Source organism: Athene noctua, chromosome 1, assembly GCF_965140245.1.
Source record: "Athene noctua chromosome 1, bAthNoc1.hap1.1, whole genome shotgun sequence".
Lineage (NCBI taxonomy): Eukaryota > Metazoa > Chordata > Aves > Strigiformes > Strigidae > Athene > Athene noctua.
Window position 1 is genome coordinate 125,095,771 of NC_134037.1, and position 17,085 is coordinate 125,112,855.

Genomic DNA, 17,085 nt, shown 5'->3' on the forward strand with positions numbered 1-17,085 from the left:
CCCCGCTGCCTTTGCTGGCATATACAGAACAGGGAAACTGGAGGAAGTGTTCTGGAAACCTAAAATTGTTGCATGTCATGACATCAGGAACTAGGTTTTGGGTTGTTTTGTTGTTTGTTGTTTTTTGTTGGGTTTTTTTTTTTTTCCTATTTTTACCTTTAACAAAAAGATGTAAGTAAACAAAACTGGCCTTCCCAAAACTTTTTACAAGCACCACAACATAGGTTCCTCTAGCACATCTCTAAAATACAAATTCATTATTTTTGATAAAATTCATCTTTCATGTCAACAGTAAGCTTGTCTGCTACTAGGACACCTAGACTGTATTCCCTCAATATATTTTTAACAGTGTCACAAACCAGGTGAATGGATTTAACATGCATAGGCAGGTTTACCTAAAAGAAGTAACTATTCAGAAATATGCGTGTTGCACTGATCTTGACTAATTACTTTAAAGGGCTTTGCAATTTCAATGTTCAAGTAAGCATTAGAGTGCAATGAATAATCATAAAATAAAGATGTTACTCATTCCTGCCTTTTTTTTGCTTTAATTCTGTATTTTAACACTTCCGAGTTGTGAAATTTTGCTGTGATAATTTCAGTTGTACACGGTCTTTATTAAAAAGTAACTTCTTTTTCCCCTAGGGTCTTCGCAGACGCGTGCCTTTAGGGGAGCAACCTCACACAAAGCATTCAGGACTCTTCCAGCTACACAGCCTGGGGAAGAGCATGTATGTCAGCTTGCCAATCAAGCTGTTAGACTGACAGGTGTCTAGGTGGTAAGGTGGTACCAAACTTACCCAAATCAAATTGCCTGCAGCCAATTATTTATTAGCCGCCTTCTACAAAGTTTAATAAACAACTTGCTAGAGATGGACAGGAAGGAAAACAGCAAAATCATATATCTGTGTTGCCTAAAAACTGAAAGACTTTTTGTTGTGTTCCCTAGTGGCTTGGCTTGACCTAACTTGATCCCTGTCATCCTCTTTATTTACTTTCCTAATTCTTGTAATGAGACTAGCAGGTAACACATTGCAAATTTTATTGTTGTTACTGCTGATATTATTGGAAAATTAATTTCAAAGCTAAACAAAATCTTACCCAGTCCCTAAAGCTCAACAGTAATATTATTAGGATGAATAGGAGAATTACAGCATACCTGGCACAGCAATAGCATTTACAAAGCAGGGCCTTTTAGTTCTACAGTTGATCCAACCAGTTTGGTACTGGGATTCTTCCTCCCCACTCCCACTTAAAATAGCTGTATGACAAGACTATATAGGCTATGTATGTATGGGACTGAGACATGTGCAGATCTGCCAAACAGCAGCAAGTTAAACAAATTTGAATAGCCTTTTTACTTGTAATTGACTAATATAGTAGTTAAAATACTTTCTTAATACAAAAAAAATCCATGGTTGACTAAAACTGTAGGACAGATTTTCAAAATATTCTTATCTGGGCACTTAAGTGATTCTAGACTTGCTTCTTGTGACTTTTATTCAAGTACAGCATTTCCTATGTAAAACTTATAAATTTGAAAAAAGATACTCCAGTCCTGTCTCCCTTACTTTTGTTCTGCATGATGACTGACAGAAAATAACCTGAGACATTTTCAACTTAATGCACTGTAAAGCACATCACAGAATGTGTTCCCTTTCTGTCTCAGAGAAATAGAAGTAAAATCATGGTGGGGAGGGAAGGGAGAAATATTCCACCTAATTCTGAAGCAATCAGAACAGAACATGCCCACTTTACTTATCTAGGCTGGTTAAACTGCTGACACTAATTGTGAATATTCATATTTCTCCAAATGGACCTTGTTGAAACTTTTTCTCACACTGTCTACGAATACAGCATCCAAAAAGCTAAAAAACTTGCAGGATATTAAGGGATTTATGCAGATCTGTTTCTTGGAACCTTTTTTTATTAGTTATTGAGGGTATTAAACTAACAGAGTTGAGAGAAGATGGGCTTTTTCTTTTTTCTAATTTAGGTAGATATGGGGCATGCATCATTTTAAGAACTACATATCAATGAGCACTGCTTCTGCTTTACTCCAATTCTGTAATAATTTGCTGAGCTCAGAAAGAAACTGACTAGAAACATGGACATTTTGAACAGACCCACCACAGCATTTGGCTGAACAGAACTGTGACCAGACCTGGAAAAAAAGCACTGCTTTGGGGTGCATCTGCCTGGATTTTCTCCTCTAGAGAACTTGCCAAAGATGACTGAAAGGCTTTGAAACACAAAAAAAAGCCAGTTTTGAAAGAATATCAAACAGGATAAATAAAATGAGAGAACCCAGACGAATGAGGGAAAGCTGAATAAAAATGAGAAAACTTATCTACAACTTTCCCTCTTATCAGAGGATCCCTGCAGGGCTGTGCTTGATTCCAGGCTCTGCTTCCATCACCTGCTCTCAGGAAACCCTGCATGCCTTTATGAGAGCTGGACTTCTCCCCTCCCTGCTGCCTTGCTGCTCCTGCTGCTGTCCTGTCTGCAACCACAGGCACTGTCTGTAACAGATGCCAATGGTCTTATGGATGCAAAAGCTCTTCCCACACACTGTTCCTAGCACAGCCTTGTCTGAGTATTCTGTGTATCACAACAACATGAAAGGAAGAGGAGAAAACAAGAATAGTTTTCTGGTACTCAAATTCAGCTCTAACATAAATATGTTTAGACCTCATTAAGTTAGTAGTTTCACCATGTCTTTAAAGACAACATATAAAACTGTCACTCAAATGGAAGATTTTTTGGAAATGTATCTATTCATACTGAATACTTCATAGCAGACCAGCACAAACAGCTCCATGACATCTCTTGCTGCAAAAGGACAGGGTGCTATTTTAACTCTATTGAAGTATGGTTTTGTTTCTATTTTGAACTCTCTCCAATAGGTTCTCATAGGAGTCACTCAACATCTTAAAGCAGGATCTGTATCCAGTGGAAGAACCTGAACAGACAGACCACCTTGCTGACCCATTCCCAAATGCTATATATGTCTAGATAGACAAGATATTGAACCTGCACTAAAATATTTTTGGACGGTACATTAGGGTTGAAAGACTTATGAACTGTCTGTAATGCTGTCAAGAACAGTGGAACCCACTCTATCTCTTTTGGCATATAAAGGAAATAATCTTTACTACTGCATGTCACAAAAATTTATATATTTGTTATATACAGAAACTAATTATATTTGTTCCTCTATACAGCAATATGCCAGGAATTAACTACAAATACAATGACTCGAAACATCTCCTGAAGAAAATACATCTGAAATACCTAGGATTCAAAGGTTTACAATTCAACTCAATCATGCCTTGTTCCTTTGTCAAAGTGTTGTTACATGCAAACAGATCAGCTACACATTTTGGCAAGAGCAAGAGGAACCTTGGTGAAGAAAGCTTATTTGGGAGCTGGCAAAGGACATGAGATGAAAAATGCCCTAGCCCTTCCCCAAGACAGACATATATTCTGGTATGAGATCACCTGAAAATAAACTTGAATAAAGTAAAATAAGGCTGAAAAAAGGAATTATTTCAGCAACTGACATTGTATCCTGACTCATCAAGAAGGGACGAAATAAACAGGTACACATTCTCTCTTCCCTGCTCTGTCTTCCTACTTTCCTGATTTTTAAGGGGGGGGGGGGGGGGGAAATCACTCTACCATATATTCTGATTTTCTATAGAATAAAAATAACAGCAGCTGAAGATTAATACAGATCAAATTAAGAGTGGGGACCACTGCAGGGAAAGGTTTAAAATAGAAAAGTTTGTGGAAGGTCTGTGGATTGTAGCTTGGAGCCAAATCCTGACCACAGCAAAAGCAGCCCACTGTGACATACAGAGACCTGGAGGCAAAGCAAAAAGCATAAACAGTTGATTGATCTGTGTAAGGGAATGACTGCAAAAAACATCCCAAAGACAGCCAAACTAAGGTCCATCAGAGATTCAATATTTAGTGCTCTAAGGAAGTTGACAGCAATGAAATACAATTATGAAAGTGATAGCCCATTTCCTATACCATATGTCATCCATTTCTTTGATTCGAACTTCATCAAAGCAGTTATTTAAACAGCAGTTTCTTTTAGAGGCAACGTAGAAATGGCACAGGATTGATACATGATATGGTACTGGCAAGTACAACAGAAGAGAACAGCCAGTCCATACACACCACTCTTAGGCAGAGTGTCTTCTTCTTCCATGATATTACTGAGGTTGGGTTGCAAGCCTTGCTTCTCACAGAAACAAAATAGAAGCAACAGAACTGCTGGAGCCTAGTTTCATATGCATTTGTATCTCTCTCTGGTATATCCTCCTGTTCTTTCCTGGTTACAAATCCCACCCCTTTCCAACATATTTCTTCTATTACATTTCCTTCCAGGTAAGTCCAAGTCTTCCTGCACATACTTTTAAACTGTCCCTTCATCCTAAGATCTTGCAGCTGCTTATGTGGGTTTTAGGGATGGAGAATATTTGGAAAATAAATCTACCAACTTAATAAAAAGATAACATACCTTTTTACTGTATTTACCTTTATTAACCATTGTTTAGTAAATACTTGGTGCTGAAAATAGTTAAAGGCTAGAACAGTCCTTGGAGAAGTTTGGTATGTGCTTACCCTTCTCCCAGTATCTCCATGGCTCTGGGCTCTTGTTGGCCCCAAGAAATTCAAAGTTCAAAAGGCAAAAGGAAGTATTCTGTCCACAACTTATGCAATACGTTTTGAGATGAAAATTTAATTAGCTCAAACAGAGCTAAGATTACCCATCTTAATAAAATCCTTTGTAAAAGAGAATGTAATCATAGTTCAAAATGGTCCTGCATACTGTGAGGGCAGGTCACTCCTCCAACTTACACCAGCTAACAAAGCATCTGGCAGTACATTCAGTGAAGAAGGTTGCCAATTCTCTCTCTGATGCCATGTACATCAGTTATGCTACATGTCCACGTGCTCTCAGTGCACATTTCCAATTAGACTTCACATCATGCTTTGAAAAAACACTGGCTTAGTACCAGAGGAAACATAATGAATATGCATTTTTTCCCAACATTTCTGCACAGAAGATCAACTGAGGAAGCCACTAGAATGGAGAGGAAGCAGATAGTTTGGAGAAGTGCAACCTTGGAAACACATGGTGGGAAGGAATCAGAACAAAGAGAGCCCAAAATGAATTATAACTTTGTTATGGGTATGTGCAAAATACTTTAATTATGCTTTCATTATTACAGGCAAGTATTTTAAATCTAATCATTTTCTATACCTGACACCTGCATCTCAATAAAGGGCTTTCCTATAACCAATATTCATTTAATCCTCAGCTCTGGAACACTCTTAACTGAATTATTTGACATTGAAACTGGAATTGCTCACCCCAAGAGTTTACCCACCACCCCAAGAGTTTGACGCCCAACCTCCTCTGTACAACTGATTCACTTGGAAAACACCTGTCTTTATAGAGCCCTGTATTTTGCATGCTTTCTCACAACCTCTCGTATTCAACAGTAGTGAAGCCACTTACAACAATGGAAGGAGAACCAAAAATTGCACTTAGTGGAACAAAAACTACATTTCCTTGGGGTTGGTAAGGCGATTTCTGGAATCTGCAGATTCTCAGCTGCATTTCCAGCTGCCGTTTCCATCTTCGCTAACTGTGACACTGTCACTGTGAACACCAATGGCTGGACAGAGCAAACCAGGAACTATTTGGTTTTAAACAAAAGAGATTTTTATATTACTGTTGTTATTATGATGCTGCTGTTGTACAAATGCAAGCAACATGAATACAGAGACCCCAAACATGAAGGGCAAGCAACTGAAAAGCACTTACCTTTATTTCAAACTCATAGTGTTCATCCTTTCCCTGCCCACACAGGACATAGCGTGGAATACTAATTTTAACTGGGTCCTTTAGGTCGTCTGGATTTGCTCCCAGTGAACGAGAGACCATCCGCTTTCATGTGCATACCAAATAGGGAGAACAAAGGAAAACCAAAATCACTACATAAGGAAAAAAAGAAAAGAACTTCACTAAAAATGAGAAAATGCTCTTGGCCAGAAGAGAAGGGAAAGAGAGCATGGAAAAGGCAGAAATTATTTCTAAAGTAAAGGAATTATTTCAAAACAAAGTGGATCTTATTTTATAAGCGAGTTCTAGCATTTTGTTATGCATGATAAAATTAAGGTGAAGCATCTTCAAAAATACTGTTTTTTCTTTGAAAAGCCATTTTCAGCGGAGATATCAAAAACAAGGGAAGAGAAGACTTTGTATTAACACTCTTTAAAAAAAAAATATGAATCAGGCCTTCATGGTTATTTTTTTTTTAATGTCTTTATATAAAAAAACATCTTCACAACATCATGCAAAGCTGCAGGGGATCTAGGCAATTCAGAAAGCTCTTAGACTTTAAAAATCCAAACTAATTTTATAATTAAAAAGATATAGATAACATATCAATCCACTGTCAGAAGAGTCTCCTACTGTTTTCTTTAAACCACATCTAATGAACAGAAAATGCAACTATGATAAATTTGCATGGTCTGGACAAAATAATTTAAAAAGGTATTTGTAATGTGGGCACATTCCTCTGACTAACAGCCAGATGGAATCCGTAACTCTGAAGTTATGTCAAAAAATAAATATTTTTGTAACTGAAAAAATTAATGCTTTAGAGTGACTATGTCCAAAAGTGGCATAAGCATTTACAGTGAATAAGTAAAGAACCTGTCTTTTAAGAAGTCCTCCACTTCCTCAGTTGAATATATTTGGTCTGAAAACTTCAATGAACTTGTACTTAAAAAATAACAGCACCATGCTAAACGTAAGTTAACAATAACAAAAGAAGACTGAAAAACTATCACTGTGAAGTTATGACCATATCACATGTTTTAGTGATGCTATCCATCACTTGATCTGTAACCGTATTCTCAACATGCATTTTCAATCCTTTAGTAACTATGAGACATGTTGCTTGGCCAAAACTATTCAGTCTTGACCAACATACCTCCAAACATGAATATGGCTGCACTTCTCACTGACGCTTAGTTTCTTTGTAGCAACTCCTGGTGACTTCTAAATAGTACATGTGACATTGTAGGAGCTAGAGAAAAGTCTGAAACTCATTCATACTGTCTCTCTGATTGCTGCCTGTTACAGAGAGCTTTTTAGCATCCTCACCTGGCTCTTGAGAAGGGGAGCCTGTTACTTCATTACCAGTCAATTATAAATGCCAATGTCATTTCCCTTAACATTAGCATTAAGAGCAGTGAAAAATAAAACACAAAGAAAGTAAATTTTGGTTCCAATTAACTGACTTTATCTAAAAGGTGTTTTCCACAAGCTTTCTTGTTTTTGTGAAAATATTAAAAAAAAAATCTGTTTGAATGGAAAAATATTTTTAGTGACCTTTGCTTACACAACAAATACTTTCTCCTCTTCATTTTGCCCTTCTTTCACTTCTCCCCATGTTACTGGCTTTTCAACTAAAACTAATTTCTGGAGCATAGAAATGTAAGCAATTCTTTCCTTGGGGGAAAGAGGAGTTCATTGCCTTGACAGCAATATCATCTGTTTTAAAACAACAATAAAACCATGAAGTCACTCTTAAAGCCACCTCTCTCAACATGTAATTTATTGGCAGTCATTTTCAGAGAACTATTACAAACAACTAATAGTCAGAGAGGAAAATCATCTCAAACAAAGTGTTGTGAAAAAACACATCCTAATACATTAAATAATGCTTTGATATTCATATCATTCATCATTATGTTATGTTTAATTTACAGTAGAATAAGAGATATTGCCATGAAGTCATTTTTTTCATAAAAGTGCAGAATATTCATCAAGTTAATTTTGAAAATAAACACAAAAGAGAAAAACCAAGTTATTGGGAACACAACATGCACAAACATTTAACTTTGGGGTATACTTTGAAAAGGAATTAGTTGCAGAAATTGCAGCCTTGATTAAGATACTCTTCCCAGATAGTGCCGCTCAATGTTAACTTTTGGCAGGGCTCACAAGAAACGCCTTGGTGATGTTAAGGAGAGAGCCATTCTTCAACCAGACTGACATGAGGTTACGCTCCAACTCATCACTACGCTGTCTACTCCGTGTTATGCAAGGCATTTGTTTATACTTTTTTTGTTAAAAACAAAAACCATACCTCAAAATAACGTGACACATTTTGCTCATCTTTTGACTTCCTTAAGGTATTAGGAAGTTCTGTTATGATTAAGAAACATGTAAATCTCTATCCAAATGAGTCTTCATCCTTCCAGACATAACTTCCTCATCCAATGCAAGTTATTTCTTTTTAAATCCCATGTGAGTTACATTTTCATGTCTTAACATATGGTAAGAAAAAATGGGAAAAGTTCTTATACTAGTAGAGAGACTTAAGTCTAACTCTGTCTAGTAGAAGATTGCACCTCTACTGGCAATATGCTTACTGATTTTAGAATTTCAGATTAGATACCACTGTTTTTTCTGCCAAAGACCATCTTCCTCAAACAAGGCAGATGGCACATTCAAGCAACAGGATTCAAAAGGTATTCAGCTCCCTTTACAAGGGAAGAAACAAAAGATGGGAGGCAACTGCTTATTTCTTATTTGAACATCTGACAAGCATAACAGGTAAAGAATAACCTTGTACTAAGCTAAATGCAAGCATCGACTAATGGAAATCTTTTACTAATGTTCAGCAGTTCCATTATTTCTTGGAATGTAATATTAAAGAGTCTGTAAGAGATGCAATCTCACAGCATCAACAACCTTGTTAGTACGCAAGCAGAAAAAGAAGAAAGTCAGGCCAGGCACATTACACTGAAAGAACTGTAGAGTTAAACTTACTCCATCCACCAGGCAGTATCTCCAGTTGCTAACTATCCATTTAACAGCATGACAAACATGTACACAGATAATGAACCCCAAAACGTCAGTTTACCACAGGTATAGTAGCACGACCAAAGGTCAAAGTGCTATTTAAAGCACAACCAATGTCTGTTTACACCCTTTAATCGGATTTATTTTCATATCACATTTTTCTTAAACACTTGTATCAAAGGAATATAAACACTTATTCTACTGTGGAAGAGTACAAGTTAACTATCTGGACAAAATAAATAGGAATGACTTCAAGCCATACATTGCTTCCCTGCAAGAAAAGGAGGGGAGGGGAAATCTAAAAAGAGTATTTGATGTTCTCTGTATTTTTCTTGCTCCATTTTTCTGCTTCCACATAGCCTACACTCTCTTAGCCCTAGGCAAAGGGGGCAAACCCAAGAGAAGAGAAATATGGCAAATCCATCAATTCCTGGCAACTCAGCCAACACACTTAGAATAAGCTAAACACAACTCCTTTTGCACTTGTGACAAACTTTAATGCAAGAGTGCAATAATCCTTAAATGCAAAATTCAAACTGCAGAGAATTGTCAATGTTAAATCTTCACAAAATTGTAAGTATAAAAGCTATAAATATCCTTAGTATTAAGAGCATATAGTGAATTTAAGCTTTTAAAAGTATTGCAGATGTTTTGAAATATTGAGATCAAGGGGGTGAAATAAATGAGAAGCATGAAAAACAGATACTCAGAAATATTAAGGAAAAGGTAATCAAGGAGGGATAGAGAAGACATTAATGAAGACAGATAGTAGATGAAGAGAGCCAGAAAACACAGCCAACATGGAAATCAGAAGACACAGCTGTAATTACAGTTTTGATCCACCTACTATACGAGATAGAAACATTTTATTTCCTAACTTTCCCAAGAAAATGTACATACAGCGTATCAAGAGATCCACAAAAAGCAAGTACTCAAGTAATAATGATTTTTGCTAAGATGTACGTACACACCATACAGTAGTCCCTTACAGGCTCAAAGGATTCTCTAGCCTATTGATTAAAAAAAAAAAAAAAAAAAAGAAGGGAGGGATTTTATCAATATTCATTAGTCTCTTATTTTGAATGTATCCAAACGTATTTGGATTTCAGCACCTAGTCAGATGCATAATTAGCCAAATGGCTTCTTCACTTGAACTGAATGTTAATTTCCAGTTTTGCAAAGGGATATGCAAACTGCTTTGAAGAATTGATGGGATGACTGTCAGTTGGGTATTTATTTCTTTTTCACAGTATTTAGAAAAACCAATTCCTGAATCAGATCCAACCTTGCTCCTTGTAGAAAACACAAGCTCAATTTTTGTGAAATTCTCTTTGTCTGGCAAAACTACACATCTGATATCATTCAAACTGTATAACTGAAGGCTGTCAAATTGTGATCGCTGGCATGAAGCATCCAGAAAGTTAGGTGCAGGATAGAAGACATTATTTTCCCTTAAGAGACCGATATGAGTAGATGTAAGAACAAGAGCTCTATACACAGTCTGCTTAGCACAGTCTACTTTCACTGAGGTATACAGCAGTATACGAATGTCACCTAATGAAGGTTTAATACTACCCATATTTTCATGGAGTAAGTAAACCAGATCAGCTAATTCAGTTCTAAATTTACAGGACAATCGTACTCCATTTGAAAAAACTAAGTCATTTACTTCTGATGTCCAGTCAAGCGAAATCTGCATCAAATCATCTTTCAAGAGCTGGTGATTTAAATAAACAGCATCATCCATTGTAGAAATCAAAACACTCATTATGTCATAGCAAATTCTTTGAGTGAAGTGTTTGTTATAGGTAAATATTGTGAGTAAATGATCTTCAGCAGAACACAGAAGACTAATATTCTGTCCAGCAAAGCCAACTTGAATCTCCTTTATAGTGACGATGGGAACTTCATGAAATATTGCCAAGGAACTGTGGCAGACGTCTTGTTTAACTGACGAAACAACAACATACAGAACAGAGCTGAACAGCAGCAAGCAAGCAGGTTCTGGATCAGTTTTTTTGCAATTGCTGACAGCCAGCCAATATATGCCTTTCAACTCCTCCATTCTAATACAGATCTGAGGTAAAGCACAAGTCAAAAATTCCAGAACTTTTTCCAGAGAACAGAACTGAAGCTTCAAAAAGACATCAGGAAAATGCACAAATTCCTGTCTTAACATAAGACTGTTTTCCGGCTCTTCATTTTTACAACAGCACACAAAGCCTTCAGAGGGCTCTCTGACACAGGCATCGGAGACTTCTGTCCTTACACACATTGTGATAGCCTCCTGCACAGGGGATTTGGGTTGAATGCCATTTTCAGTATGAGCTCTGGTATCATCAGTAGAATGGGACGCATCTTGATTCATATCCGACTTGAAGAATACATTTACTTGTAAGTTTCTTATAAATGGCAAATTTTTTATTAATGATATCGCTTGTGCACATCTCTCACTTCTATCACACAAACTTCCCAACTCCTTAATTTGTTTAGGAACCCCCATACTGTTGAGCAGCTGACTACCAGTGTCTTTGTAAAGGCAGGAAAGCTTAGTGAAAAGGTATCCCAAACCATAGGTGTACTCCGGGCTTACATCAAAACGAGAAGGTAGTGACTTGAAAGAAATCAAATCAGAGGTTTTTTGTGTTGGAAGCTGAGAATTACTAGACTGGTTTTCAATTGTTAGGTCCACTGTTTTAAATTGGCTGTTTTCTTTACAAGTTATTATTTCAGAATTCACATTAGACTGAGAAAAAAGAAGGCACGATGTACTGTTAAAGCCAGCCTGCTCATTAGCACCCATTAAGATTCCTACAGAAGACAGCTGTTTCAAGTGGGAACAATCAGATTCAGTTCTTGAGCTGTCACAATCCAGAGAAGTAATTATTTTATCGTCAAAATGATTGAAATTTTCAACCTTGCAGAGCGGATAAGCCACATTATTTAAGTCATGACTTCGTAAAGAAGTAGATAAAACATTCTGATAAGAAACATTCTTACTCTTTAAAGTATTAGTATTTTTAGAGTGAATTAAACTACTTTCAGTGTCACAATGACAAGCAAAGCTCTCCTGTTCTGAATTACTCCTTTCATTCTCAAATGCCTTCTCTGATGTAAAAGGGGAGGAGATTCTTCCAGAACTGGAAAATAAATCCCACATCTCTGTATATTCCTTCTGTCTTTTATGGTCTCTTACTCCTCCGTTTTCTCCACACAACTCAGAAGCACAATTGCCATCTTTAGACATAAATGGAAAACCGTAATATGGCTGCCACTGTTGACTTTTCTGTTAAAAATTTCAAAAGAAGAAAATAGAAGTGTCTTTATAAAACCTCCTGATTTGAACATTTCTTAAATTGAGGATTGATTTTGATTATGTTTGTACGATCATTCAAAACTGGTACTAACATTGTACAATCTCTCAAAATCAGAGAAAATCCAACAGAAGTGATTGAGGTCTGATTCAGGAATAGTTGATCTTCCCAGCCCACCACTGCTGTTTCTTTGTACAGTATCCATTTCACTTGGTTTATATTTGCTTTACTAGAAAACCACAGGAAGTCAACGGGCAATGAAAGAATTTATAAGCCCTCAAGTATTTTTCCACACATGCACAAAGAAGTAATCCTATACTATCCAAGATAGTGTGATAAGTCCACAGTTTAAAAATAACAGTGTAAAAGTTGAAAAAAGTCCAAATTAGGGGTGTTGCAGCCCTCCTATTATTAAGGTTTAAATCCAGGATTTACTCACCAAGACAAGTAATTAACCATGTTTCAAGCAAAAGTTAGAGAACCAAATACGTTTGGAGGGGTCTAAGCCTCAGTTTAAAAATACGCATATGAATCCTTCATGGCATAGGCAAATTTGCCTGATGCTACTTGCTAATATTATAGACATTGTTCGAGCAGTTCTTGGTGAGTCAAAAATGTGAAGTGGTATTACGAATTCAGACAACATTTCATTAAATGCCTTATCCTCTAAAAATCAGGAAAGGGATACTGTTCCAAATTAAAATTCATGACAAAACACAGAAGCAAGATCCCAAATAACACCACACCTATCAAATAAGGAAAAAGCTGTGCCCAATCTGAAAAAAAAAAAATCACTTTCATTCCAGCTGGCAAAGTGCATTACTGTCTCTATTAGTCATTAATCTTGCTGTGAATTCAAAATTCTAATTATGCAGCTAAACATTAAGAAATTTAATTACAGGGCATGCCATAATTTAAGACAACCATTTCATTCTGACAAATTATGACCTACCTCATACTTCAGCTTGCGTTGAACAGTGCCATTATTAAGCCTCTCATTATCCTAAGAACAAAAAAGGTACAGGTGATTATTAAAAAGAGTGCCTTTCTTGTTTGAGTTCATTTAAAAGTATTCAGAGGAAGAGACATTATTTTTAATAGCCAAAAATAATTATTTTCTTATTGATATTTATTAAATCACTGGCTTGGGAGTCAATCAACTCAGTCTCTGGATTAATTAGATCACCAGTTTTTAAATGAACATTTGTTAGCAAGTATAAATAATTACAATTCCTCTGGAGGGAGTTTTATCAATGTATTTTACAGACTTAAAATGAAGATTTTTATTCTATCTGCGAATTTCCTATTGCCACATAAATCTCTTGCCTGCAAAAAAATGGAACACAACATAAAACAGCCACTGGTAAAAAAAAGACAGTCAAAATCTAAAACTCATATTCCTGATTTACTGTTTGCTGTTCTGGTAAATTAAAATTAAGTAAACATCGGAAAACAGTAAAATTATTGAACAACAAAATGAAATCAGTGGTTTACACATGGTGCACTGAAGGTCAGGATTTCCTACCCATCTCCACTCACCTTTAAACTTTCTGCAGACCAGGACAGGCTAACATTGTTATCCTCAGCTTTATGATGAATATTCTGGAGCCTTCTCCGCACTTCTTGTTCAATAAAGGCATTTATCCTTCAAGGTATAAAAGAGTGAGGGGAAAGAAAAGTATAAAGTATATTCTTAGATAAAAATCAAGACAGGCTAAAGGGCTCTCTGAAACGCTTATGAACCCTACTGCACAACTCTTAACTAGCAGGCTTAATGTTAGACCAGTCTTACCACTCCTTAAGGAACATGGACTTTTGAGCAAGTATTCATTTAACAGCCAAAGGTTAACAATTTTTAGGACTAAAACAATTCCATTTTTTTTGCAATATGGACAAGTAACTTTAAACACAAAAACATTTTAAATACATTTTAGCCTACAGTTTCCCAAATCTCTATTCTAAAACAAACTGCACAGGAGCAACTGATTCATCAGCTGTTGGTTGTTTCAAGTAAATACAGCAAATTTTATTTCCAGACTAGTCTTTAAGTACAATTACAGTATTTAATTAAAATCCAACCCTTGCAGAACGATCTTTCAAAATTATTTCCTTTCTAAAGCTACTGTTTGCATTCCTACCAAAACATTGCAGAAATGCAGGTTACCTACCTATCATCAACTAGTGGAGCCACTGGTAGCTGTGGCTTTGTTGGGCTGGTAGGGGAAGCGGTATGGGAGAGTCTCTCCTCTAACGTTCCATGATTTCCTTTCTGACCACCATCACCCTCACATATTTTTTGCTTCAGCTGCTGAATTTCCAGGTCCAGGCTATAAAGACATCTTAAAATGTAATTTGCTTTGTTTTAGAGTTGATTCCCACAATTCTCATGGGAAATACTGTACTTACACTGGGATATACGTACATAAGACTGTAGGTATTAATACTAATGAAGACATTAAAATATCATAATTGTTCTTTAAGCATATTTAAATAGGAAAATAGAGACAGCTCAAAAGCACATTACAACAGCAGTATTAAGTTAAATAAAACAACCTCAGTAACTTCCAATGCAGAAGGTATCTAGCTCAGAACATTAAATATTAATTAATAAGATTTAGCCTATCTATTAGGATCACTTGAATAAACTTTCCTCATTACAGAACTTCATCAATGACTTCAGTTATTAGCTTCCAGTGTAAAGTAAATTAATAAGGGGGGGGGGGGGGGGGGGGAATTAAAAACTCTAAATCAGCACGAGTCAAAAAAACCTAAGACAATCTAAACCAATGATGTGGTAAAACATATCTATAAGAAAAATCTTTGAATTGTGTACTACACATATGAATCTTGGTTTCCAATCATACCCTTGGTCTGAATATATGTTTTTAAAAATTTACTTAGAAAATAAAACATCTACTATTTATTTTATATATACCTAATAAATCATGTTTTGAAATGGAAACCTTCTCACTTTAACAAATAAATTTCATACACCAGCCAGATTTATGCAGAGAATAGAATATGTAAAATTGGATACTGTATTTTTGACTGAAAATGCCCAAGGCACCTAGTATGAAATAAGAAGCACTTCTTGCAATATTTATCACTTCGTCAAATTAAACTACAATATAACAAAGTCATCTGCAGAATACACTTGTCACTTGTAATGTAGATGAGATTAGTAACACAGTAATAACCTTCCCCATTTCCATTACAACTTTTGTCTCTAAAGGTAATTGTTTTTTCTATAGGTTACTTGAAAATTAAAGAATAAAAAAAGTTGCTGTAAAAGCAGGGGAAATTATGTAGAGTTGGGATTCTAGCACTTATCCTTCCATTGCATGTATCTAAATTGAAGTAGAATTCTACAACTACTTTATTCTGTCCTGGAGGTTAGAACAGAAAACTAAAGAGATGATGAACGTTGAAGCTTAGGCTGGAGTAAATCAGGCTGAATTGTTACTCCATTTTTAGAGTACTTTTTGCAGCACTGCCATAAGCCATCAGTTTCTTTTGATTAGCAGCACAACAATCTTGTGTCCTAAGGGAGAGTGGATGGGAGATAGCTGATTGATATAGGAGAGCATTTGCATCTATGGAAAATCAATTTAACCACAAAAATCAGAATTGCATTAAAGAATAAAGCTTATCTCTTGATTTGTAAACATCCTACTGTCAAAAGTTATCGCTTCTTATAGCTATAAACTTATCCAGCTGTGTGATGCATCCACCAGTAGGTACACTACTGCACCTTGCCACTTGTGAACAATACATCCCGTTGTCTCAAAGATGACTCTAAAGTTGCTTTATGTTCATTCTATTGCCACAGACCTCTGGCAGTAAAGATAAAACATGTATGCATTATTCCAGTATAAGTTAACTTCAAATTATCATTTTGGGGGTCATGCCTGTAGGCAAAAGAATTTGAGCTAAAATATTATTCAAACTGGAAAAAACATTTTATCCTGTTATGATGGACTTACACTCACAGATCACTTCAAATGAACATTGCGTTTAAACATTTCCAGAGTTAACACTTATCTGAACCAGAGCACAACAATGGTATAAACAGTAAGAAACATATACAATCCATATGCTTACTACAGTGCCCAACACATTGTATACTGTGAACTGTAAACTCAAACACGAGAGCAATAAATAGCCTGAAACATTTAACATATTATAAATTATCTTAAGATTTTATTCTGCCTCAACATTCATAGAAACATTCTGAATTGAATTATTCAGGCCCCATGCAATTCACTGAAAGACTTGAAAGTTTTATTATTTAGTTTGTGCAAGAGGACTTTAAAGTAAACAAGAGAAAAAAAAAAAAAAAAGAGACCTTTTCACATCTTTGGTATCTTTTCCAAACCTCAGTCTTCTAGCTGACAACATATTTTTTCATTTATCACACAACCCAGCAATCTCTTGAGGGCTAAGCTGTCTATTTTTGTGGAACCTCCAATTGTTTACAGCTGACTTTACTCAAGCAAGATGCATAGTGTAGTAAACAAGATTTTTGCGTTCAAGACAATTATGAAAAATATTAGCAATATCCTTAAAAAAATGATAAATCAGTATTAAAACTGATTGTCTAAAATCTACACAATGTGGCTCTAAACGTTGAAAAAGTGACCTTTACACAGGATATAGAAAGGAACTAATCCCTTCTTATAATGGTTTAAAAGGAAGAGGATACAGAAGAGCTCTTGAATTTGGCTATAGGAAAGGGGGTTTTTTAGGTTGTTTTTCTAATGAAGCATCTGTTTGAAGAATTTATGAAGAAGAGTCAGAGAACCAGTGAAATATTAAAAAACAAATGACAAATGCTACCTCAAGAAAAAACACATCACTTTTTTACCAATAATG

The 17,085-nt window shown here is 35.8% G+C and overlaps 1 protein-coding gene across 5 annotated transcripts in view; it reads right to left on the bottom strand.

Annotated features, from left to right (window-relative positions):
• Window positions 1-17,085, bottom strand: part of KIF16B (kinesin family member 16B) — a 141,601-nt gene that overhangs the window by 40,972 nt on the left and 83,544 nt on the right. For 2 of the 5 annotated variants that reach the window (XM_074918368.1, XM_074918280.1), the window contains 4 exons: window positions 14,382-14,540; window positions 13,753-13,858; window positions 13,166-13,216; window positions 5,846-5,968 (listed from right to left, as the gene is read on the bottom strand). In XM_074918368.1, coding sequence (XP_074774469.1) covers window positions 5,846-5,968; window positions 13,166-13,216; window positions 13,753-13,858; window positions 14,382-14,540 — 439 coding nt within the window. Of the gene's footprint in view, window positions 1-5,845; window positions 6,016-8,942; window positions 9,910-13,165; window positions 13,217-13,752; window positions 13,859-14,381; window positions 14,553-17,085 lie in introns of those variants that run through there. The other 3 variants (XR_012634549.1, XM_074918193.1, XM_074918451.1) reach the window with 3 other exon arrangements.